The sequence below is a fragment of the Chionomys nivalis genome, chromosome 2, assembly GCF_950005125.1.
Source record: "Chionomys nivalis chromosome 2, mChiNiv1.1, whole genome shotgun sequence".
NCBI classification, from domain to species: Eukaryota; Metazoa; Chordata; class Mammalia; order Rodentia; family Cricetidae; genus Chionomys; species Chionomys nivalis.
In genome coordinates, this window is record NC_080087.1 from 37,133,167 (window position 1) to 37,159,258 (window position 26,092).

Here is a 26,092-nt window from a genome sequence, read left to right on the forward strand (position 1 = left end):
AACAAAACAAAGACAGAAAGGAAAAACAGAAAAAAGTACACTAGAAAATGGTTAACATAGGCTTACAGTTTTTATATGGTTTTCCAAAATTTATGATTACATTGCCTTTTGTTTGTCTCTGAGGCAGACTCTGGCTATGCAGGCAGCCAGACACTCAAGATTCAAGGTCTTGTTGCTTCTGCCTCTATTGCTGGAATTATAGATATGTGCTACAAATCTGACTGAACTGATTGGCTCTTAAACATAATGAGTTAAACATTAATGTTACTATTATACAGAGATAACAATTTGTATAACTTTTCATCCTATATTAAACTTTACTATCTTATAAGTTATCTCATTAGAAATAGCTAATGATTTATTATTATTTTGAAAAATGAACTTGAAGTTATGATTACTGCTGCCTGGAACGAAGAGTTCTTTCCTTTCTAGTACTGAATAAAGTGCTTCATCAAATCTGCCTGAGCTTTGGCCTCATCCATAGAGTGCTAATGGCTCACATGGCCCACACGGAAGCAACTACAAATGTCCATCAGCATGAGTGTACCGAGAAACCCATCGCCACATGCTGATAATGGCTTGCTGCTTTTAGAGACATTATTATTCCTAACAAAAAAGTTACCTGATTCTAGGAAGAAAGTAGGGTAAGCACAATTCTGGCTAAAGAGGAAAATAAGTGGTAAAACCAGAAGCCTTTGAAGCCTTTGGGGGCTGCATCTGAATCCTACACATCTGAACCACATAGGATGGAACTAGCAATATCTTCTAAACCCTGGCCTTCTTATAGAGAGGTATTGGAAGTCTATTAGTTCAATTCCAGTAAAACTCTAATTTTATTTATAAAGTTATTTATCTTTACTTACATTTTATAAACTATATCTAGTGGAGTCAACAAAAAAATTTAACCTCTTAAAAAGAGGCACGATGACCTTATTTTCTTTTTCTTCTGAAGAGAACATTACCTCAACATGTTATATCTATTTTCTCCAAATACACACTCAAAATGTGAAACTGTTATTTATAATTGAAGAGAAAATATCTTGGAGCAATTAAAGGAAACACTTGGATGGATGCAAACCTGAGCATAATCCCGGGGGTTTTAGTAATTTACTTACAGGGGGTAAATTCACTGTCTAGTAGTCAGTCTAGTAATGTTACCATTTAAGATACAGAGTAACAAAGGTCCAAATCAAGGCAGGACCAAGAACACTTACCTTGATCCGGTGATCGTCTGTATCTGCTACAGTTGCTACTCTGATAAACAACGGATTTCTTTTGTCTACAGCTTCAAGCTTCATTTTTTTCTGGAATCCATGTGGCGGTTTCTGCCATAACAGAAAAATATCATGTCGTGAGGAAGAGCAAGATGATGGACAGCGCCAGTAAGCAAGCAACAGTTGAATTGTTTAGGTTACCGGTTCTTAGACTAGCACTGAGTGACACTTGGTGGTCCAAACATACAGGTCAACACACACGTATAGGGACAGCCTGACTGCCCAGCTAGGGAAAGACAGAAAGGATAGGTGCCATAGCTATTTGATCAGTCACAGGGGAGACTAGACATTTCCTAACAGGTTGAGGTGTAATGATTAAAGTCAATAGGCATGGTTTTTGGGTTTGTTTTTTTGTTTTGTTTTGTTTTGTTTTGTTTTGTTTTGTTTTGTTTTGAGACAGGGTTTCTCTGTGTAACAGTTCTAGCTGTTCTGGAACTAGTTCTTATAAACCAGGATGACCTTAAACCCACAGAGATCCACCTACCTCTGCTTCCCGGGTGCTGGGATTAAAGGTGTGCGCGCCACCACTGCCTGAAATTTTTTTCTTTTTGAGTTGAATAAAAGCTCATAATTTTATTGTCTTCATAACAAAATTGGTTTAGAGCTGGATCACTTGGCCCTTTCTCTTGTTATTGCCTCCCAGTTCAAAATGTATGCATCTCTCACCAGCCAGCATCCTCTTAGATCTGAAGCTGGGCTCGTCACACTCCAGTCTCAGCAGGGCCTTCTTTGTAGTCTTAGCCTTTTCTCAGAGAACAGCCTGCCCACCTTAGCCACTCTGTTTCCTGTCATAAAGCCGCTTTTCCTGGGCATACAAAGAGCCCTTACCCTTCTTGTCATGTGTCACTTTGTGGGGTTGGTGCTTGTCATTTGTTACAGAACGTTCAGCAGGTCTTAGAAACCTCACCATGTTTGCAGGAGCAATATTGACACAGAAAGGGAATTTTCTTTTTAAGAGGGAAAAAAATCAAAGTGTCTGGGGAACATCTAGAAGTAGTGGTCATGAGGAGAGGGGACAATTTAAAACAAATCATCAATCCAACTGAATAAGACGGAAAAGTTCTTCTAGGAAAGAATTAAACACCCAGAAGAAACGGTTACATCTATGAGAAAGCCCTGGGCAGAGGAGAATAGGGTGAATATGATTTTAGTAAACTATATAAAATAACATGAAGGACAGAACAATCCCTGCAAGGATTCTTGGCAGCCAAGCTGCAGAAACCTTAGTTCTCCTCTTATACGACGGCAGACATGTAGCCTGATCCTGCTGCCCGTGTCCAGGCTAAAAGCCTGTATGTGGGAAGGGTAGAGAACAGGGAGAAGAAATACGGCATCCCTCAATCTTACTCGCAAGCCTGAACATCTGTCAGTGGGAATCATAAAAATCCTTTCACAAGTTTTCTCTCCACTTACTATGGTTTCTCTTTAAAATACATGATGTCCTTTCCACTTTAAACTGTACTTACTACGTTTACCATTAAAAACTCTAGCAGCTTCTGTACTAAAGTATCATCTAAAGAAGAAAACTGTCTGCAGAATAGAGTCATGTTTGAAAGCATTTTATTTTGAAACAGAATCTTTGTACATAGCCTGGACTGGCCTTGATGTGTGGCAATTATTCGCCTCTCAAATGTTAGGATGACACACAAGTGTCCAGTGTACAACTCTTACAAAATTATTTAACACAATTACTTTTTTCTATAAATTCATGAGAAAAATATAAAGTAATATATTTGAGGAGATAGGAGCTATTTCAGTTGGTAAAGTGTTTGCCTTGCACACTTGCTTCCGAGAACCCACATTTACAAAGCGGGCATGGTAGTGCACCTAAGATCCCAGCTGGGGAGGTGGAGGCAAGCAGATCTCTGTGGCTCACACCAGCCAATCCAACCCACTTGGCAAGTTTCAAGTCAGTGAGATCCCTTGTCTCAAACACCGACAAGGACAGACTCTGGGGAACAACATTCAAGGTTCTTCTGCATCCACTCCTATGCCTGCCTCCCCAACACATGTGTGTCCACATATATAGAAATCACAGGAACAGTTCGGACTTTCAAAACAAACATTTTGAAAGCATCTCCTTTAACCTCCTGCTTCTTCTTATTGCCATGCCTGCTGACCAGTTTCTTAAATGTCCGCGAATCAACAGAATCATTGAAGCACACAAATCAAGCGTACAAAGCAAATTCACTCACCACTTTGAAAGCTCTTGCAGGAGCAGGTAAAGAATTCGTTTCTTCTAAATACTTATCCCAAGAAAAGTGTTTCACGTGCGAATAGCCTAGGAAATGAAGAGAAACATGAATCCTATGAGGGTGTCGTGAAATGAGAGTGAGAATAACAAAGTGTCCCATAAAAATCACGATCCATCAGTGCGCTAGCCCAGGAAAGAATTGCTCAGATCCACAGGGAAGCCATACTCTTCCAGAACTGTCTCACAGTGGTGAGTTTTATTCTGATCATTTATTCCAACTTTCAGTTTTTAGATGAGATTATACAAAATATCTTTACTAAAATAGTGAACTAATACATAGGATTTACAAGTAGTATTTATGAAATATTTCAGATAGCTCCTCCTTTATTAGACTGAATAAAGAAACATGCCTATATCACAGAATATTTTTTAAAGTGTGTGTAAAAATAACCCCTCTGCCTCTCCCTGCTGCCTTCTGTTTCCTATAGAGCCCCAGATCCATCAGGCAGGCACAACAGTGGCCTATTAGGGTGCAAAATTTAACACATGAAGGGGACTTACAAAATCTGCAAATAGATTAGTTACAATGGAAGCCAGGTTTCTACCCAACTGAGAAACAGGTATAAACAGGGACAGAAGAAAACTAAAATGAAGCCAATAGTTTGAGACTTGAACGGTATCAATGAGAAGATTTTTTAGCATACACTAGTGCCGAAATAGAAAAGAACACGAAGTCCTGCATATGCTTACAGATGCCCATTTCTACAGCCACTGAGATACCCAAGTGGAGCATCACCTGACCAGCCGTGGGTAAACAGCAGCCAGACCAAGGCTTCTATATAGCACTCTCCACTTTAAAAAAAAAAAACATCTTTGGAAAGAATGGCTGTAGAACTGGATCAAGACGAGTGAGTGTACGGTAATCCTAGCTGTTCCAGACAGCAGTTTGCAGAAACCGAGACAAGTGTGTGGAAAAGGAGGTAGAAGCCAGCTGAAAGGAGCTCTTGCTGGGTACATCTTTAAAACATCCACATGAAAATCAACACTGAACTCTTAGTTAAAGTTAGTGTTCTACAGTTCCATTAAATGAATTAACTGGAGGAATAACTGGGAAATGAAAAAGCTAATGTTTGCAGAAGAACATCAATTAATTCTATACAAAAATAGATGGAGTAAGAAAAACTACCATTACCCATTAACATTTGTCAACTTAGAATAGTAATTAGTTTCAAATAGAAATATTAACAGATGGTATAACTACTGAAAGACAGATGAGATAGGAGGTAATTACAAAATCTCAAAGAACACTAGAAAAAAGTACTGGGAGAAGAGACTAGCAAATATCTCCTTGAATAATTCATGGTAAAAAGACAGAATGAAATGCTGTGCCTTTGAGAGAATTACAATTAAAAACACTGATATTCGTCAAAAAAAAAAAGCACAACTTGGAGATGGGCATAAGGCTGCTTTCCTTTAGTCACAGCACTCGAGAGGCAGAGGCAGGGGGATCTCTGTGACTTTGAGACCAACATGGTCTACATCGTGAACTCCAGGCCAGCAAGGCTACTTGGCAACACCATCTCAAAAACAAAATAAACAAATGTACAACTTGGATCTAGTCATAAGGAAATGTCAATCATACTCAAACAATTAGTCTGCAAGTCTCACGCACACAAAGGCTATAATTGCCAAGGAGACTCTGACTGGGGACTGGAAGAATCTGTAGCTGACTGCAGTGCAAGATGTGTTTGCATAAATGGCATTGAGGGGACAGCTGTCCAGCAGGAATGAAGCTCTGGCTCAAGTCAAAGTACAGATGAGTTTGGAAGTAGTCATTGAAGGATGTTTCAAAGTAATTAAAAAGGAAATATGCAAGTCTATATACACACACATGCATTTTACAGAATATTTAATGACTTTACCTAGTACCTTTTAACTTCAATCAGAGCGTTCTCTAAAATGACAGGATAAACAGAAAAAGCTAACAAACCTTTAAATTGTGAAGGGTGAAAACTATGGCTATCTCCATTTCATTTTGAACTTAAAACCAAACATGGATTAAGATATAATTTAGAAAACTAAAAATAAAAGTGGTTGTATGCAATTAACACACATATAATTATATCAAAATTATTTGTATATCTTATCAAATCACAATGGAATAAAACTGAAAACCAACAGCAAGAGAAATCACAGAATCCATACACACTTGGAAACTGAACAATAAATTCTTGAATGAACAGTGGGGTTATTGAAGAAATGAGAAAAGAAAATTTAAAAGTTCCTAAAATGAACATGAAGCACAGTTTACTAAAACTGTTGAACACAGCTAAGGCAGCTCTAAGAGGGAAGTTTACAACTGTGAGAACATACATTAAAAACAAAAACAACCCAGAGCGCTGGAGAGATAGCTCAACAATTGAGAGCACTGGCTGTCCTTCCAGAACCCTGGGTTCAATTTCCAGCAGGCACATGGTGGCTCACAACTATCTGTAATGGGATCTGATGCCCTCTTCTGGCATGCAGGTGTACATGCAGACAGAATTCTCATATAAATAACAAAATAAACAAACAAACAAATAAATATTTTTAAAAAAGCAGTGGATCTCTGTGAGTTCAAGGCCAGCCTGGTCTACAAGAGCTAGTTCCAGGACAGGCTCCAAACCCAAAATCCCCGCCCCCCTAAAAAAATCAGAAATAGAAACATTCCAAATAAATTACCAAATAGACCATAAGTTCTTAGAAAGAGAAATGCAAACCAAATCCTACTGTGGTAAATGAGAAGATATAATAAAGATCCTAACAGAAATTATTAAAATGGAAACTGAGGAACAACATATTCAGTCACCTGAGCAAAGAGTTGGTTATTTGAAAAAATAAACCTGATTGAAAAAAAATTTTTAGCAGAATTAACCAGAAGACCCACAATAAAAAAAAAAGTAGAGATGAAAACAGTGGTAAAAACAGACTACAAATAAATCCTCAGAAGTAGTACAAGAGAACTCTAGGGGAAAAAATCCAAGATATGGACAAGTCACCCACAGGAAAGAAAACGCTGCGAATGGCCAAACAGACGCACTCCAAGTCACAGGACTGGAGCAGAGGCACAGCGTCTTCCAGCAAAGGGAGCCCAGACTAGATGAACTGCTAATGTTTTCTAAATCTTTCAGGAAGAACTCAAACCAGCACTTCTCAAACTGTTGATCCAATACCATATTCACTTCATGAAGCCAAAACACTTGATACTCAAACCTGGTAAAGCCACACAACACAAAGAAAAACCACAAACCAGTTTTCCTGGTGAACGAAGAAAAAAACAGTTCTCAAAACATAAAAGAATGAAACTAGGTCCTTGTCTTTCACTCTGCATAAAAATGAACAGCCTCAGATAAGGCCCTTAAAAACCTTAATGTCAAAATGAGCAACATCAATAAAGCAAATCAAGAGATACTGGAGAGAATAAGATGCCCTTACCCACCACTGGTGGGAACACACGCTGGCACAGCCATCATGGACATCAGTGTGGCAGTCCCTCTGCCGTCTAGGAACAGGACTATGATGAGGCAAAGTCAATCTTACTCCATGGGCAATTCTGTCCTTTTAAAAACTGGACGAAGTCCAAGTCTGGATACCACCGAGACACAAGCATTGTATCTAGAGCTAAACTAACCATATTAGCCGAAATACAGAACCATCATCAGATGCATAAATAAATGTGGCATGGACACACAGTGGAATTTCTTTTAAGGAGGAATAAAATTATGACAGTCTTAGGAATCTGGGTGGAGACCACTACGTGAGTAAAATAAGCCAGACTCAGACATGTATCACATATTTTCTTTCATATGCAGTGCCTTGATTTCAATTTATAAATGCATATTTATATATATATAATATATTCAAATATATATATATATATATTCAAAATTATGTTTAAAAGGCAAAGATTTTAATTTCAAAGAAGGAACAATACAGACAGGCATATGTACAGAATGTGAGCACAGTGTAGCCAGGAGAACTGGTCAGGAGATGGACAGACTGTGCATGAGACAGCAATGGTGATAGAGAGTGTCCGAGGAAACTGAGTGCGTAGACGCTTCTTTTCAGACAAGAGGTGAGACTGAGCCCTTACAGGCAAAGGAACCAGAGAGAGAGAGAGAGTACATCTCTGTAAAGAACCGTACAAGCACATCTCTGGAGAACTAGGCTCACATTTGACTGGGATTCCTCATTGTTAGTCTTGCTCTTACATTTTGTAGTATTTATGTAATACTGAATGTACCATTTTCATCATTTTTGGTGTACAGTCTTCTGTGCCTTTAAAAACATACTATATGATATTTGGACATCTTCACATGCAGCTCTGAACTTTTAAAAGCTTGTCAAATAATTGTTATTTTCTTCCATTCCGTTACAAAAGTGTATGAAAGGGTGATGGATGACCTGGCCTGGGCCTCACAGATGAAGTTCATGCAACACCACACTCATTCCTTCCCAGGGACAGCATCAGGAACCTATTAGTCACTGGTTCACTATTTACCGGACGCTGATGATGACGGAAATAGTGGTGTGCATGCAGAACTGATATTAAACTGGGAAATAACAGAACTTCTCACAGCAGGCTAGACGGTGGTGCTGCAGAGAACCAACTCTGCGATCACCAGCCTACGACGAGGTGGCACAGGTTTGAGCCATACAACTATTAATATTCTATTTTAACTCTATGCTACTTCTGCCTCTCTCGTCTTCAAACTGGCCCTGAAAATAAGTCATTTCTCCCCTTTCTTCCCTCCCACCTACAAACATCTTTGAAAGTAGAAAAGATTAGGTATGCAGGTGATAAGAATGGTGGGTTCCCTTGTAAGAAGTAATCAGGCATTCTGAGTGTAGCACTGGATTAAGGAACTGCGGTGAATCTTAACACAGAGATGGCTGTTTGAATGGAATGGAACTATATCGAGAAGCTGCAAACTGAGACTAATCTTATACGCTTCAGGCTCCATCCACAGACTAGCTGCCCAGAAACCCAGGTCTGCTTTACTCTAATATCCACTGAGCACCAGTCCCTGAGCAGTAGGGATTCATGTCAGCTGATGATCCTGCCTTTTCCCACCTGTAGGGACCATGACACTTTGAACAGAGACATGTTCAAATAGTTCTTATAAGAGGACGCTGATGAATCTGTTCTTGGGCACATAAAACCACAAGGACACTATTTACCAGTTACACTGTTTCTTGTCAAAGAGAAAGCCAGTAAAATAAGGTTCCACAGCTACTGGCAGACAGCTGAAGCACCCCCTCCCCCCAAAGCTTCAGGGACAGAGATACTAGCTAACACAAGTTACAAAAACCTATGTTGGAACCAGAAACCACAGCAACCTAAACAAAAGCAAAGGTGTACGCTCTGAACTTAGCAGAAAAGTGTAGAGTCACAAGCTCTCCCTTCAACAGGACACCTGCAAGAACTGAACCCAACAATGTGGTCCGTGCTCTGCCTTCAGCACCTCACCTACTTTGTTTACCTGCCCAAGTTTAGCGACTGTGCACTAATATAAATGAAGTCCAAAAATGAATCGCAAGTTGAAAACAGAAAAACATCTTTACAAACTTTGTCAAGGAAGATGATACGCTAAGGTTGGGATGTAAACGATGCCACTGTCGAATACAGCTGAGGCGCTCGCTATCAGGGGTCAGCAAGTTTCCGCCTGCTGTCGGCTGCAGGACTTTGTAAAGGAAAACTGCCAACACTCACACTTATGTGTTTACTTATTTCCCACAGCTGCTTTTGCGCTACAACTGAGCTGAGCAATTGTGACGTGACAGGGACTCCAGGGCACACCAAATTCAAAGTATCTATTTTCTGGCTCTTTAGAGAAAAATGTAAGCCGGGCGGTGGTGGCGCACGCCTTTAATCCCAGCACTCGGGAGGCAGAGGCAGGCGGATCTCTGTGAGTTCGAGGCCAGCCTGGTCTAGAAGAGCTAGTTCCAGGACAGGAACCAAAAGCTACAGAGAAACCCTGTCTCGAAAATCAAAAAAAAAAATAAATAAATAAATAAATAAATTTAAAAAAAAAGGGAAGAAAGAAAGAAAGAAAAATGTGGTCAGCTCGGGAAGTACATGGAAAACATAAAGACATGCTATAAATCCAAACCTGGTGGGGTAATGAGGGTTCTTCTGTGTTCTTTACACCAACCAACTGGATGAATGTGTGGACTGGATGATTCACACCTGCAAATTAAAAAGCTGTAGTTACTAGAGAGACAGGCAAATACTGTCAGAAAATTTTAAGAGGAAAATTAATTAGTAATTATGAACACATTCAAGAGTTCTATCTATTGAATAAACTTGATAAAATGCTAAAGGAGCTTACATTCTTCATATAAATACATATATGAAGTTTTCACATATAGTGTATATTTTTGCTAGATAAATTATCATATGGAATTGACACCAGTTTTATTTTCCCATGGAAAAATGAAACGCTAAAGTCTAAAACTTCAAATGCAGAAAAAGTACAAAGGAGAGCACTATTCGAAAGCATCATGGGAGAAAACAAACTATGTAAAAGCGAAGCTAAAAGTAATTTAGCATCTCTAAAGCTCAAGGGCAAGATCACTATCAAAACCAGCAGGCTAGAGTACTCACAAAAATCAGGGGCCCTGGGTAGGGAAGTGTTCAAGGAGGATAGGACACAGGTGGTGTGCAGGGGAAGGTGTAAAGGAGCAAGGAGGATTAAATGGGGTGAGGGTGGGGGCAGGGCAGAGGGAGGGGGCAATGGAACAGGGAAGATTAACTAGCACTAAAAATTTTAGAGCTCCATGTGGGAGCCTACTGCTGCAGGAGTTTTTTAAAGATTAAAATAAATATAAAACATAGTATAAATGGGTTTAACCTATAATGGGAGTGTGGGATGCTTCTTCTAGATCCCATAGACTAGCAAAAGGCCCAGTGAAAATAAACAAATACGTAAACAGTAACAGCATGCCATTTGTTACCCTTTAGAATTGCAGATACCAGAGACGAAAATGAGGCGTTTCTTCCCTATGCTGCTTTCTCCTGCCCATCATCTTCGCTAGAACTAAGCATGTATTTCCCAGAGCCTTCCCATCAGCTCACGACATTGGTGCTTTTCATCCCTTGCTCCTCATCACACTTGTTCTGTAGTTATTATCTCCCCATGCAATGTCATTCACCCGTGTATCTGCTCACTCACTCTTTTAAATATCAAGAGAAGACAGTATGTCAAAAACTGATGTGCCAGGCACTGGGCAGATCCTGAAGAAAAGCCCTTGTAGAAAGGAACTTTAGAAATAAAAGATTACCATCCTCTGTCTCTACAGGAGAATGGAGTCCAGGACCCTGAAGATAACAACTGAGGTGCTCAAGAACCTTCTATAAAATGGTGTGACATTTGTATCCACTGTATGCATACTTTAAACCTCCTCAGGGTTACTTAAAATAGCTAGTACAATGTAAATATTACAGAATTGTTATGGGAGAATAAATGACTTTAGGCTTGTACATGTTCAGTACTGTTGCGACCATCACAGGCCTAATTAAATTTATGAGCTATGACTGGCACAAAGGAAAGCAGATACATGAAATAAGGAATGGTTAAGAGCGCAAAGGCGCTCCTGTTTCTAGCCTAGCCTCTCGTGAGATGATACCTGAGCCAACACTTGAAAGATGCGATGAAAAAAAAAAGTGATCCACTCGAACATAGAAAAGAAACTATTCTGGGTAGAGACAAGTCCAAAGGTTCTGAAGAGGAGATCCTAGGAGTGCTGTAGCATGGAGAGGAAAGAACGGATGAAAGGAAGCAGATAAATACAAAATGTCAGAATGGAAGCCCATTTAGCATGCTACAAAGTGAAGGCTTTTAATCAAGAGTGAAGTCGAACATTGTGGCCGGTGTTAAGTAGCTTAGTCTGAATTATGTCTTAAAGTGATTATTTTAACTATTAGGCAAACAGTAATCCATACTGGAAGCAAGAGTCAGTTAGAAGTTGATCCAAATTGAAAACAGGGGCCTGAACCAGAGTGGAGGTAGTAAAACCAGTGAGCAATCGGGTTTATGTGAACAATCTAAGCATAGAACTAAGAGCATTTGTCGGGACATTTAATATAGGAGGGGAGCGGAATGAAGAAGTCAGGACACTCCAAGGTTCTGGGCATAGGCAACAAGAACATAGCTGCCATTTCCTTGGGCTGGGAAATACTGTTAGCGACGGCTCTGACATTTCAAGCGGAGGATGAAAGCTGCTACCGGCGTGCTTAGCAAATACCCGTTAGACAAACGAGAAAGAATGTCAAATAAACCATGTATAGAGTTCACACACAAAGAAGATCAGGGCCAAAGGACCCATTTTGGAGTTATCAGCATTTGGGATGATATTTAATCCACAAGTAGACTTGAGACAATCCAGAGAGAGAAGGGGACGAAGTCCATGTCAGATGACTAGCAAGTAAAGTAGCAGAAGAAATCAGTTGGGTGCTACGGTGTTACAGATCAAAGGAGAAGCAAGGGCTGGTCGTAGGACCTGTCAACAGTGTAAGACCCAGCCTTGACAAGCTCATCAGAGGCCAGAGTGTCAGTAGTTTACCCTAAGGCAATATCTGGTTCCAAGAAAGACCACAAACAGAGACCACCCAGGCCCCACCCAGGTACAGACCATCCAAAGAAAATTCCTAAAGTTCCAAACACTGTAGATAGGATCACCTGCCAGCACACACCCATCACTTTTCACCAGGACACCCTTAGACAAATGTCAGCCAATCAGCAGTCCTGAACCTTAGAAATTTCTGACCCCCACCTTTGCTACTGTGAAAACCCAACCCCAGCGGAGTTCGGGGCTCTCCCATCAATCCCTCAGAGAGTTCAAGTTTGCAAACTTGTATAAGAATAAAAGCTCTTTGCTTTTACACACAGGACTCGGTCTCCTAATTGGTTTTGGGAGGGAACTACATCGGTGGCAAGAGTATAATTCAAAGCTGGAACACATTCAGAGAAAATGGAAAAAGAGACGATGAAGACAGGAACACTGAAAACATATTTAAGAACTTCAGTTATAAATGAGGGCAGTGAGCTGGGCCGGTGGCGCATGCCTTTAATCCCAGCACTCACGAGGCCGAGGCAGGCGGATCTCCCCGAGTTCGAGGCCAACCTGGTCTACAAGAGCTAGTTCCAGAACTGGCTCCAAAGCTACAGAGAAACCCTGACTTGAAAAACCAATAAATAAATAAATAATAATTGGAGGTAGTGAAAGAAGAAAAGTGAAGGTTTGTTTTACTGCTTAAGTTGGAAAATTGAAAGACATAGGATGGATACGAGTGAAAACAAAGAGAAACCGAAAAGGCAAAGAACAGAACTGCGCCTAGATATGGCGGAGAAGGAAGTCTATTACAGGTATGTGGGAGAGCACAGCCAGGGGCAGGGACATCTGGGAGTCTAAAGTGGACACGACTCTGAGCCCTGTGAGGAGAGTGGGAGGGAAGGGAGGGGGAAAGAGGGGAACCAGGTACAGCAGTCAATAGGCCCAAAAGAGGAGGGGTGACCAAAATGGCGATCATATACGGGAGAGCCGAAGGGCAGTCCAGCCCCTGGACTGGAGGCATTTAGGGCAGGGGGCGGAGTATGGCAGCCATGAGTGCCCTGTAAGGGACTGAGGAGCGCAGGGAGAACCTGCTGGCCAGTGTTTGCTTTGATATGCTAAATAGGCACCTGGGCTATTTGTCAGGTTTGAATCCTGACGGGGTACATATGGGAATTTTCTATTTTCTAGTTTAAAATTACTGGAAAATTAAAGTTGGATTTTTTTAAAAAGCAAGGCAAGAAGTATACATTAGTTAAAAAAGAAATAGCTGCTGAACAAAGCCCGTGATGGAGGTGGGGACTGCGGGGCATTCCGTATGCTAAGGACACATCAGGTTTCAAACATATTTATCTTCCTGTACGTGTGCACTGGCAAGGATTCAGAGAGAGTGAGATGCTGATGCCCAGGAGAGGAGGAGTCAGAGCGTGGAGCCCCAAGGGAGCCTCTGAGTTAGTCACCCACCTGCAGATCAGGAAGGGGAGCCAAGCAAGGTGCAGGAAGAGGGAGTCTATTCTCACTGCTTTCTCTCAGTTAAATAAAAAACGAAACATCTGTTTGGAGAGGGTTCAGAGTTAGAGTGTAAAACATCTGAGAGAGGAGAAACCCGGAAGGAAATATGGTCTGGAGGAGTAGACAAGGAGAGAGGTTGGGATTGAGGGCCCAGGTGACTTTAACAGCCACAATGGAAGGTCACCAGCCAGCATGTGGGGTTCCTGTCTCTAGCTATACCCAGTGGTCAGGCACAGACACAGTAGGCAGGAAGTGGATTCAACCTGGACTGGGATGCCAGGCAAGTAGACAGGAAGAAGATACAGACTGTTCTACGAGGGAGTGCTTACAGTAAATATTACAGATACCAGAAGTCCTTCAGGCATACCACAGCATCGTCCTTAAACGGGTTGGGACCTTGCCCCATCTGTACTCTCAAAGATAACAAGTATTCTGAAACACACAAACACACACACACACAAACACACACATACACACACACATACACACAAACACACGAGAGAGAGAGAGAGAGAGAGAGAGTCCAAATACACGTAACATGTCAAGATATTTAAGAACAACACAATATACTCCACTTCTGAGAATTTCAGTACCCAGGATATCAAAAGATTATAAAGCTATACTATAAAAAAGCCAGTTTAGAATTTTCTAAAGCAGCATTTCCAGGAGGCAGTTAGTTACGATAGACTATTTTATCCAGCAAACCTTTAACATGGCACGGAACATGACTGTTCTGCAAAACTCAGCTTGGGAAATAGCGAGCTAAAGGTCACAGCCTTTAGCTATTGTATAAAGTCTCACTTTATACAATTCCTTATAATGTACTGTTACAATTATACTAATAGGGCTATTTGGATGCCCTCAGCTTTTCTGAATCATTTTGGTTATGGATTTTTACTGGTGGTGTAGTACCTTTAAAAAAGTATTTCTATTTCAGCAGCCTGTTCATATCTATGGGTAGTATATAATATTTTAACACATAAAATAACTATTCTATTTTTCTCTCTAAAATATTGGCATGTTAGGCCGGGCGGTGGTGGCGCACGCCTTTAATCCCAGCACTCGGGAGGCAGAGGCAGGTGGATCTCTGTGAGTTCGAGACCAGCCTGGTCTACAAGAGCTAGTTCCAGGACAGGCTCCAAAGCCACAGAGAAACCCTGTCTCGAAAAACCAAAAAAAAAAAAATAAAATAAAATAAAATAAAATATTGGCATGTTATAATATACTAAATAGATTACTATGTTTTAGTAATTTATATTTTCCTTTTACAATAAGAGTACTTTGTAGGACAAAAAAGGAAGTATTTATAAATAGCTTCATAATAATAAATATACACTGGTTTAATTCTTTCCGCTGTCAATCAAATATAACTGTAAAGTATCTGCCAGACCCATGACGGTTATTTCAAGGCAAGGACAATAAATAGATAACTTTTGATTTCATTTGATTTCTTTATAAATTATAATTAAGAAAATCTTATGTATTACATATTATGTATTACGTAAATCTTATGTAAGGTCTTACTCATAACTATAACTACATATTGATTAAACTCACTATTTAAGGTAAAGGCACCATCTCAGTAGAGAAGATAAGAATAGCCTACTCTGACCTATTTTATTTACACTCTGTCAGTAGCAAACACGTTACTCAAAAGTTGGAAGGCTCCAAACTCACTTCTTTCACCACATCTTATTCCCATCTAGTGTCCAAAGGCAGAAATGTAGCAAAAGGAACAAGGAACTGACAGCAAATCGCTTTTCACTGGACCTCTCTATTTCGAACATTTAGGTTTTCATATGTCATGTAGGAAGTACATTTCAAAAAATTTGAAAAGAAAATTGATCGCAGAGTCTGCTGTGATCCATTTGGATCAAGATTAGTACATTTTGAAAGACTCAGAAACAAGTAAAAATTCATGAAAAAAATTGTTAATTTTAATTCTAAAGTGAGCAAGAAATGAAGGTCATGTTATAGAAATACAAACAGGCTAAGTGAGTACCTCTGCCCCAGGGGTTGAAAAGAAAGACATCTGTTTTGTTGGCCATGATCATTTGTTTTGAGACTAGCCTTGAATTTGCTGAGAATCTGAGGATGACTTTCATCTCTTAATCCTCCTGCCTCTACCTCCCATGAGATTACAGGTAAGTACTATCATGTCACAGTCAAAAACTACATCAAACCATGTACCTATGCAAGCCTAGCAGAGAGCCGAGCAAGAGCATTTCCAGGGGCTTATGTAAGGGAGCATCAACGTCTCTTTCCAGTAACAATGGTTACAGTTCTGTAAGCTATGCCACCAACCCCTTCCACTGCCTCGTCCCACAGCACGATCGCCTAACCAGGAATGTCTGCCCCAGACACTCATCATTTCTTAACTCTCTGCTTTACTAGTCAACTACAGATTTCATCCGGCCGAGTTGCCTAGTTCTCTCTTCCATCCTAACTCATATTAATTAATGTGCTTTGTGCTGAGGATCTCTTGATAGGACGGTAAATTGGCGAAGATCAAAGTGATGCCATTTAGTCACCGTAGGATTAAACTTTTGTTTCTTCTTTTTCTCCGAGAGAGAAGTAATTAGTGTCAGCTCTTTCCACTTTGTGCTTTACAGTGGTTTGAGGCCTTCCTCCAGCCATGAAACCACACTCGAAACAATCTAGGCGCGGGAAACCCAACTCAGAAGATGTCACTCCATATGTCACAGAAGACAACAAAAGTTGGTTCTAACAATTAAACACTAACCACCAATGACTGGAGGGTATGCTTCTTTCCCATGGGAGAACACGGGCCCTCGGGGCTAAAGTTTGTGACTATCTAAGTCTCATGCACTCCATGTCCTTCTGCCACCACCAACACACAGGGCACCTCCAACTAAACTCAATAATGAAATCACTTTTGATATCACTCTAAGACCCGTGTTACAAGTACATCAATATTCCATTAAAGAGAAACAAAATTATTATTATTCTCAATTTATAACTACAAAAGAAATCTACCTTTTAAAAAGTCTGCAGTTTAGACAAATGGTTGGAGCTAGATAGAAAACATTATTTTGAGTGAGGTAACCCAGACCCAGAAAGACAATTACCATATATACTCACTCATAAGTGGCTTTTAAACATAAAGCAAAAAAAAAAAAAAAAAACACAAACAACAACAGCCTACAAATCACAATCCCAGAGAACCTAGACAACAACAAGGACTCTAAGAGAGACACACATGTATCTAATCTTCATGGGAAGTAGAAAAAGACAAGATCTCCTGAGTAAACTGGGAACATGGGGACCTTGGGAGAGGGTTGAAGGGGAGGGGAGAGGAGCAGAGGAAAATGTAGAGCTCAATAAAAAATAAACAACAACAAAAAGCAAAAGAGGGACAATAACCTAAACATCAAAAAATATGATTTTTATAAATACAGATTCAATATATCTAGAAATAAAAGAGGAAATCCGTTTTAAAAAGTCTGCAGTTTACTTAGGAACACTTGGGGAAAGACTGGGAGGTCTCTGTGAATACCTAATTTGAAGCTTCTTCCCTCTGCACAGATCTGTTCCTTGCTGACTTCTGCCCTTCCTCACTGAGATGCCCCGCCAGAAAACAATCAAAGTGGCTGAAGCCACAGTTCTAGCCACCCAGGGATTTGTGCTGAACACGCTGTCTTGTCGTCACGCTGTCCAGAATCCCCAGACAAGGTCACAAGAAAATACTATTTCTTACAAGGAAGAATATTTCCCAGCACCTGGGGGGAATAAGAAGTGACTGTTCTCATGATAGGTTCTGCCCCTGGAGCCCAACATCAGACAGCAAAAAGGTAAGAGGGAAAAGAGGTGGTATTTGCAAAAGGGGTTGGGGTACAGGACTCCCAAGGTCCTTGTGACTTGACCAGACAATGCAGAGGTTCCTCTATCTTGTATTCTTGCTGAAGTCATTTCAGTTTTAACTAGAATTTAATCTCCTTGATGGAGAATTCCATGGAAAATTATCCAATTCTATTCTAGGAACCTGAGGAAAAGGTGCCTTTTAACTTAGCTTGTTAAACCACCTGCTTGCACAAACCTCCCCCTTCCCTCCAGCTAACCACTTAGCTTAGCTTCTGTTCAAAACCTCCCCTGCAGCTGTGGAGCAAGCTACCAGAAAGTAGTTTTTGCCTTTAAAAACCCTTCACCCTAAACACTAGGTGCTACACTAGGGTCCTGCGTGTACTCCCAGCCGGCGGGAATAAAGACTGTCGATGGGCCAGATGTGTCTGAGTGTGTATCACTGGTGGGATCCCCGGAACAGCCCTCACTTTCCTTCCTGCAGCTTCAAAGAAGTTTCTACTTTCAATATCCTGTGATATTTTAGGTTATTTCTAAGCCTAACAGCCATCAAGAAACCCAGAGGTAAAGGTATTTTATTTCGAGCATATATTATTCTCCTTTCTTATCATGTTCCTCTTTAGAAGGAAGAAATACTTTGTCACAACTAAACATGTAGTAACTGGGTGTAGATGAACAGATGCATGCTTCCCATTCCCTCTGTATAAAACGGGATAGAGTATCCCTATCCTAAGGGTGTGTGGGGTGGGTAAAGACTCTGGTTTCAAAACTACTTTGAATTGAAAAAAGAAAGGAAATCTGTATCCTCAATTACACACCAAAGTAATTTATGCAGAAACAAAATTTCAAAGACTAGAGAACTGGAGAGAATCCAGGGCACTTGTCAGGAGCCATTTTCCCCAAAAAAATTATTATCGGGATCATTGCCCTGAGAAGTTTGCAGAGGGCTCCACTTCCCAATTGTATTGAGAATTGTTTTATTGACAAAGCCTATCCCACACCCAAATTGACTGTTAATAGAGAGCTAGCTGTTAGCAGAACCACCTCACACTCTATCCAGAGAACTAGGTGTGTCAACTCCTGGCAGAGGAACCGTCACCTGACTGATCGTGATCTCTTGGCCTACCTGACTGACGTGGACCACGTGGCAAGATCCCGTGCCCCAGCCCCTCAAGCTCCTCATCCAGGGGCTATATAAGCTGCAACCATGACTCTAATAAACGGAGGCTTTGACAAGAACCCTGCTTGGCCTTCTTCCTCTCTCTTGTCCATGTTTTTCAGGTAGTGCCTCTCCGTGACCCTGGAATTACTGGACCTGCCAGGTGGGTTACAGACCCTAGACAGAGTGACCCGCCGAGGGGGTCGACAGGCACTTAGGCAATTTTTAATGTGTCTTTGCAGCACCCTAAGGAAGGGAGCGCACTTTCTTTTTCTGACAATTAACGAGATATGGTTTCATGTCAATAGAAATATGAATAATCCTCAAAGGACATTCCAGTGTAAAAATAAGGACATTACGCTTTAAAAAGTGCAAAATCAGCTCTAAGAGATCAGATTTCCCCTTTGGTCTTTCTCAGAAGAAACCAGGGTCCTTTTTGTTAGTTTACCAAGGAACCTGACATTAGAGAAAGTAACTGTGCCAAAGCTTCCCATGGTCACTGCTTTATTCCAGAAATCCAAAGAATTAATTATGGCTCTAAAACACTGCGATGAGCTAGGCATGCTTTCTAAGGCTTTAATCCCGCACTGGGAGGCAGAGTCAGTTTGATTACTGTGAGTTTGAAACCAGCCTGGACTACAAAGCAGGTTTTGGGATAGCCAGGTCCATAAAGTGACCTTGTCTCAAAATGTAACAAAAAAAAATTAATATGACAATAACAACAGCAACAACAAAATCACTGTGATACTTATGTGGTCATACAAATAAACATTAATTCATTTTATCTAAGTTGAATAAAGAGGATGCATGGCAGTCTTTTGTAGGGTCTAGAGAGATGTTTCCCGGGATAAAGCATTTGCTGCACAATCCTGAAGGCCAGAGTTAGGGACTCCAGCACAGACAGAAAGTCAGGTGGGTGTGGCAGCCAGCCAGTGATCCCAGCACTCAGAAGACAGACAGGGAATCCCTGAGGCAAGATGGCTAGCAAGGCTAAATGAATTAGCAAGCTGTAAAATCCACTGGAAGACTCTACTTCAGAAAACACAACGAAGTGAAATAGGAAGACACTGACTTTGACTTCTAGCCTCTAAATGAATGCACACACATACACTACGCAAGAAAAAACATATCCAAAGATTCTCCTTTTTAAACAATTCAGGTAAAACTGATATCTAAAAATACAGTTTGAGGAGTAATGAGAATTATCGCCTTTAATCCCAGCACTCGGGAGGCAGAGGCAGGCGGATCTCTGTGAGTTCGAGACCAGCCTGGTCTACAAGAGCTAGTTCCAGGACAGGCTCCAAAACCACAGAGAAACCCTGTCTCGAAAAACCAAAAAAAAAAAAAAAGAGAGAATTATCGATGTATCTACTGATACACATATTAAGAAGTGAGATATAATGGGTAAATGCACTTGTCACTAACCCTGACAACCTGGCCTCAACCCCTGGGACTCACACAGTGGAAGGAGAGCACGACTCCTGTGACCTCCATATGCACTGCCCTCAATAAATGGAAATATATGCAATAAACTTTTGAAGAAGAAAAACTATGACACATTTACATAAATTAATATTCCCTTGATAACAGCCATATTACATGTGACATCTCTCTACAATATTCTTATCTCACACGTTCTTAAGACAGAAATACTTTACAGATGATCTTCACCAGGAAATCCAATTCTAGTCATCAGCTGTGTAATAAAATGCAATGGCTTAGGCTAAATCTAGAGGGAGGGCACTGGCCTAGCAGATGCAGGAACCTGGGTTTGATCCCTAGCACCATATATATGCATATAAAGTCAAATGCTCTAGTCCGATGATTTTATAATGGCATAATTTCATAGTATGATGTTCTTACTATTGTATATAATATATCTAAAAATGCAGAGATTAAAAATAACACTCCATTGATATCATTTATATTCAGCTATCTAGATGGTTCAATTAGCTGAGTATAAATATATAGAAAGATGATTAAAATAAATTACTAAAAAGTTATAGCAGACCCTCAAGAGGAGAAGGAAAGTGAGTCTGTGTTTGTATGTATATGCAGGTCTAAGTTGCCACATGCAGGACTAAGGTGGGAACATGGGGATGCAAATTTCAATTTCATATTACAAAGTCAAGTCAAACACAAATCCTGAGTCATCTGAAAAGATATTAATTAGAAATACATGGACAAGTAAAACCTTAAAAATCTGAAAAAGGAAAAAGTGGACCAGAACTTTTAAAATCTGTTTTTTCTTTTCTTTTTCTGGGTATGGGTAGGTATTTTGTCTGCACATATATCTGTATACCAGTGCTCACCATTGCCAGAAGAGGGCACTGGATCCCCTAGAACCAGAGTTAAAGGGGGTCATGACCTGCCATGTGGGTGCTGTTAATCTGCCCATGTCATTTGGAAGAGCACCCTGTGCTCTTAACCACTGAGCCATCTCTTTCAGTCCCATCAATTTTATTTTTTCAAGACAAGCTTTCAGGTAATCCCAGCTGGTCTCAAAATGCCTTAAGTAGCAGAGCATGACCTTGACCTTCTGATCCTCCTACCTCACCATCCAAGAGCAGGAGGACACGACCATCACCATCATGTGTAGAGATTTTTTGTTTTGTTTTGTTATACACTTCACATTGTTCCTTATTTAGAACTGTGAACTCACTTTCCCTAGCTAAGCATTAAATTCTCAACATTAGGGGAAACTGTCTTACCAATAGTCATAGCTCTCATCCCAGTTGTCAAAATGTACCAGGAAGCGATTGTCCACCATATCTGTTACCGTGGCAACACAGATGAAGGAAGGGTTCTTTTTGTCTACAGCCTCAAGCTTCATTCCAACTCGAAAGCCTGACGGGATCGCTGTCTATGGAAACACGTAGATTTAATCAGAGATAAGCACACTTCACAACAGTGAGATCTACATATCTGTACCCCGCTTCAAGGACGAGCATCTTCACCTAATATAAAATGCTGTGCCAGCCTCACAGTGGGGGTGCTTTCCACCAGCAATAATAAAACATCGGAGCCCTACCATACTTTCAATTAACTATCTGAGCCTCAGAACTAAAGTGTCGGCAACCTGGCAGAGTTTAAAGCAATTCATTTCAGTGTGTGTCTTAACACCTTAGTTAGGAGATGTCTGCGACGCAGGCAGGTTTCATTCACCACGCGTCTGATTGTCTGGCCTTTTCTTTTTTTTTTCCTTGATTACAGATTGGACAATGAAAATTATTTCACACAAAATATGCTCTTAATTGAGTTAAAAATGTGGAGTCAGTACAAATTCACTCCCACCTCTGAGCAGATCCCTCAAGCACTGTACGGAAAGTAGGTCACCTTCGCTTATGAAAAGCTTCAAGCTATTACTACTTCGGGTTACTACTACAGACAGTTTTTATTCATAGCGGCAGCACAGGAGCTGGGTGTTAATTTATGCTGTCATTAGGAATATTACGTATTTTAAGGAAATCCATAGACTATCAGTCGTCTGGGATTTACACGGTAAACAATAGAGGTTCACTATAGTTCTTTACAGTGATGTGTAAAGAACCTTTACCATTTTTTGTGAAAAATATTCTAATCTCAGAGTAGGATACTTTACTTGAATATGCATTATGTTAGCTATAAAATAACATAAGTCATTTCTATCCTCCGATAAAAACCCTTTATTTCAAACTGAAGCATATGATCACGAGTCTAATGCTTTAAGTAAACAAATGCTACCTTTCACTTTACAGTAAAAGTAAAATTATCTAGCTATGGTCGCAAAAATGTAAGCAAGTATATCTGAAAATGTTGCAGGTCCTGAGTGATTTAAAGAGCGCAAATAATATATAGAAAACTTACCATATATTTGAACCCTGAAATTATATATCACTTATGGCCATAAATATCTGACTATTCTCTAGAAATAGAAAACTTAATTGCCTCTCAAATACCAACCCATGGCCTAAGATTAGGGTGTATGCTAACCATGCCCAGAATGCAGCGATGGTTCAAGGCAGTTAATCACACCATGATGTAAGTCATCAGTAGCAGGGGAGCAGCCATGGGGCAGACACAGCAGGCTGCTGAGTGTCCAGCAGACTGACCTTCCTCCAGGGAAATGTCTTGTCAGAGAATAGATACTGACAAGGCAGTATTTACATTCCGGTGATTAAGCTGGCTGCCCAATTAAGAGATAATAAAAGAAGCTGACCATGTTCTCTCTCTCTCTCTTTTCACTTATTTCAAACTGGTTTATGTTCAGTTTAATCAGAGAACATGTCTTCCATTAGATTTGCACCCGCAAACCAGCTGCCTGATACTGTCTGGAGGGAAAGTTTTCCCCGTTGCTGATGTTTGTTCCATGTGGAGGGAGCTCTGATAGTGATGCTGCTGCCTCTAATCCTTTCACTCCCTGCTGCCTAAAGGATGAATCTAGGAGAGGAGGATGCTTGTGCTTTTAAGAGAGCCAGGCACATGTTCTACTCTGCTGCTGAGGGTCCAGGGCTCCCTGGTGTTGCAGGGGTGACAGGGGATAAGAAAAAGCAACTTTGATTCCAGGGCTCGGAATCAAGAGGCTCATTTGTTTGCAGGGAAAGGTCGCATATGTCCTCCTATCTAGTCCGTGTCAGCTATAAGGATGACACTTTGTTTGCCCCTGTCCTAATTAGGTCACATCCTGGGGAAGGAAAAGTGTAATGCATAAGGCTCTCTCAGATATGTCGTGGGAGGAACACAGAATAAAAACAGAAAGGCAGCAAAGACGCAGAAAATGCATACACATCTGCCTTTGCTTTCGCTACAAAAACTGCGGCCAACAAAGCTATGAGCTGCAATAGAGGCATGGTGGAGTCCCTGGTGACCTCCCGCCTGCACACTCTAACAAGGCTGTATCCATTACCCTGTGTGACTCCCATCTGAACTGCGCTCCTGGCCAGATGATGGTAACAGTATAATATTCCAGTCGATTTAATTTTTATGTATTTTAATTGTAAGTCACACCTGGATTTCATATTATGTTGGCACACCATTCAATAAGACAATCATAATATGGCTATAAAGTAGATATTTACTCATGAAGAATTGAAGCTAATTTTAAAGTTTAATTAAGATACGAGAATTCTACTTACCAAGGCAATAAAATTGATTATAGTTCCTTGTTGTCACTGTGATTTATCCTGTGAGACACTAAAAATAGAATCCCTCCTCCTAAAAGGAAAAGTACTTTGGATACACTTACTATGTTCTGATTTTCGAATAATGACTTGGGAGCAGCCTGGGCTTTGCACGTCTTCAGGTAGGACTGCCAATTAAATTCTTCTTCTTTATACCCTAGGGGGAAAGCACACGTGGACAGACTCAGGAAACACACAGAGCACACCAGCTAGTTCCCCATGCTACTCCGCCTGTAGCTGGAACGTGTTCAAATCAAGCAACCAAATGTTTTTCAATAAATATAATTAACCCACAATCTATAACTATGTGTTTTTAGATACAGGTTGTGTTTAGCTTCAACAAACTTTACTATTATTTTTAAATTCTAAATGGATATGGTAATGATGTACAGAAAAAGGCATAAGGAAGCAAATGCATTTTGAACCTGGTAGGCTTTGCCTTGTCAGGCTACTTCTGTCAACACTGTAGTTACAATTCCTCAGAAGTAGGTCTAGGGAACTGCAGGAATCATGGTCCTCATTTGCCCTCACCGCATTTACTTTGAGAGACTAATATGAACAAATAGGAAGGTGGAAAAAAATAAAAAAATCGTTTTAGTTCTTCAAAAGAAAAAAATTGGGGTGGGGGTGGGGGATAATCCCAGGTTCACAAAGGGTTTGGGCAAATGACAGTAAGAGAAAAGTCTCTGTCTAACATTCCAGTTCAGCAGGCAGAATTTCCTTATGAGAAGGGAATTCCTAAATGGCCTTTATGTATCTCAAAATGCCATACTGTCTCGAACTTTTAGTTGGGACAGGGATGGTAGCCTACTATAAGATAACATCTTTGGGGCAGAAATGTAGCTCAGTGGTGGAGCTCCCGCCTGGCATGTGCAGGGCCCTTGAGTTCCATCCCCAACAGAGCAGGGAGAGGAGGCAAAAGTACCAAACTGTTGGTTGAATTTTTGACAACCCCCAAAAAGTTGAAAAGAAGGAAATACTATTAAATACATAGGGAGTGGACTAAAAGTGATCATGTCTGTCTTTCAATTCATAAAACAGGTCAGAAAACAACAAAGAAACCCTGGCAGACTATAATATAAAGGATTCTACCAGGTACGGCTATGCATTTCTATGTGGGCACTCAGGAGACAGGAAAGAGTTCACTTGGAGACAAGGCTTCCTGTCTCAATAAACAAACAAATCAAAAGCAAAACACCCCATTGCCTAGGGGCTTAAGTCGATGTAAATCACTTCCTTATCATGAATGAGACCCTAAGCTTGGTCCCTAGCACTGACAAGTAATTATTGTTAGCCCAATAGCTTTTAGTGCTGTACTTGCCCCTGAGATCTCTAACATATCAAAGCTGGTGAGTTCAAGATATAATTTCTCAATTACTCATATTCATATTCTCTCTCTCTCTCTCTCTCTCTCTCTCTCTCTCTCTCTCTCTCTCTCAGAGGTAAGATCTACCTACTGTGATTCATCTTGGCCCTGAACTCACTGTAAAGCCCAAACTGGCCTCTAACTCATGATCCTACCACGGCCTCCCTAGCACAGGGATTACGGGTGTGTGCATCACATCTGGCTTCTCAAGACTTTTTTTTTTTTTAAGACTTTCTTATATAATGAACTAGCAGTAAAACTAATGTCTCAAATAGTTTTGTTCAAGGCAATGTGTATATATGTGTATGCACTCACACATATGTACAGATAAAACAGATCTGCATGTAACAGTATTTATAGTCGAGAATTATTATTATTCAGGTTTTAATCTCTGAAAATAAGTGCATGGAAATAATTCATTCTCTTAAATTAGATTTTATTTCTTTAACTTTAATAAACATGTTGTACATTATGAACCATAAGCTTGACTTAACTGTCATAAAGAATAATATCTAAGAATTCCAAGTTGGGGGCTGAGAAAGGAGATTTCACTGAATTTCAAGCACGAAACAACAAGCAGCAGTACCCTTTGGAGGCTGGAGCTTGTGGCCGGTTTTCTCACACCATCCTACAGGGTGGATGTCCAGAGCGTCCGCATTTACCCAGAAGTCATAGCAGTCAGAATATCCATCAAAGTGAAGCTTTATCCGATATCCACAAACCTGAAATAGATTAGCAGGTTGAGTAAGTTCACACTCACAAACATTAAGACCCTGAGCCCCAGCTGATTGACAATACCTCTTCTCCATTCTGAGGACTTCCATATCCTTTCTTTCCTGTGTCAGACACATGCTCCTATGGAACTGGTTCCCACCAGGAACTGCCATGCTCTTCAACTCCTACACGAAAGGTCTAGCCCTAGAAAGCCTCCGTCTTTCCAATTCCTAGCCCACCTCTTCCTAAGATTCCCAGGGTGAATGATTCTGGGAAGCAAAATACAAGGCAATTTTCATTATT

At 40.5% G+C, this 26,092-nt stretch overlaps 1 protein-coding gene across 11 annotated transcripts in view; it reads right to left on the reverse strand.

Moving 5' to 3' along the window:
• Positions 1-26,092, reverse strand: part of L3mbtl3 (L3MBTL histone methyl-lysine binding protein 3) — a 107,987-nt gene that overhangs the window by 41,321 nt on the left and 40,574 nt on the right. For all 11 annotated transcript variants that reach the window (XM_057762344.1, XM_057762353.1, XM_057762352.1 and 8 more), the window contains 6 exons: positions 25,662-25,797; positions 23,775-23,866; positions 21,262-21,413; positions 9,621-9,697; positions 3,470-3,555; positions 1,215-1,325 (listed from right to left, as the gene is read on the reverse strand). In XM_057762344.1, coding sequence (XP_057618327.1) covers positions 1,215-1,325; positions 3,470-3,555; positions 9,621-9,697; positions 21,262-21,413; positions 23,775-23,866; positions 25,662-25,797 — 654 coding nt within the window. The remainder of the gene's footprint in view (positions 1-1,214; positions 1,326-3,469; positions 3,556-9,620; positions 9,698-21,261; positions 21,414-23,774; positions 23,867-25,661; positions 25,798-26,092) is intronic.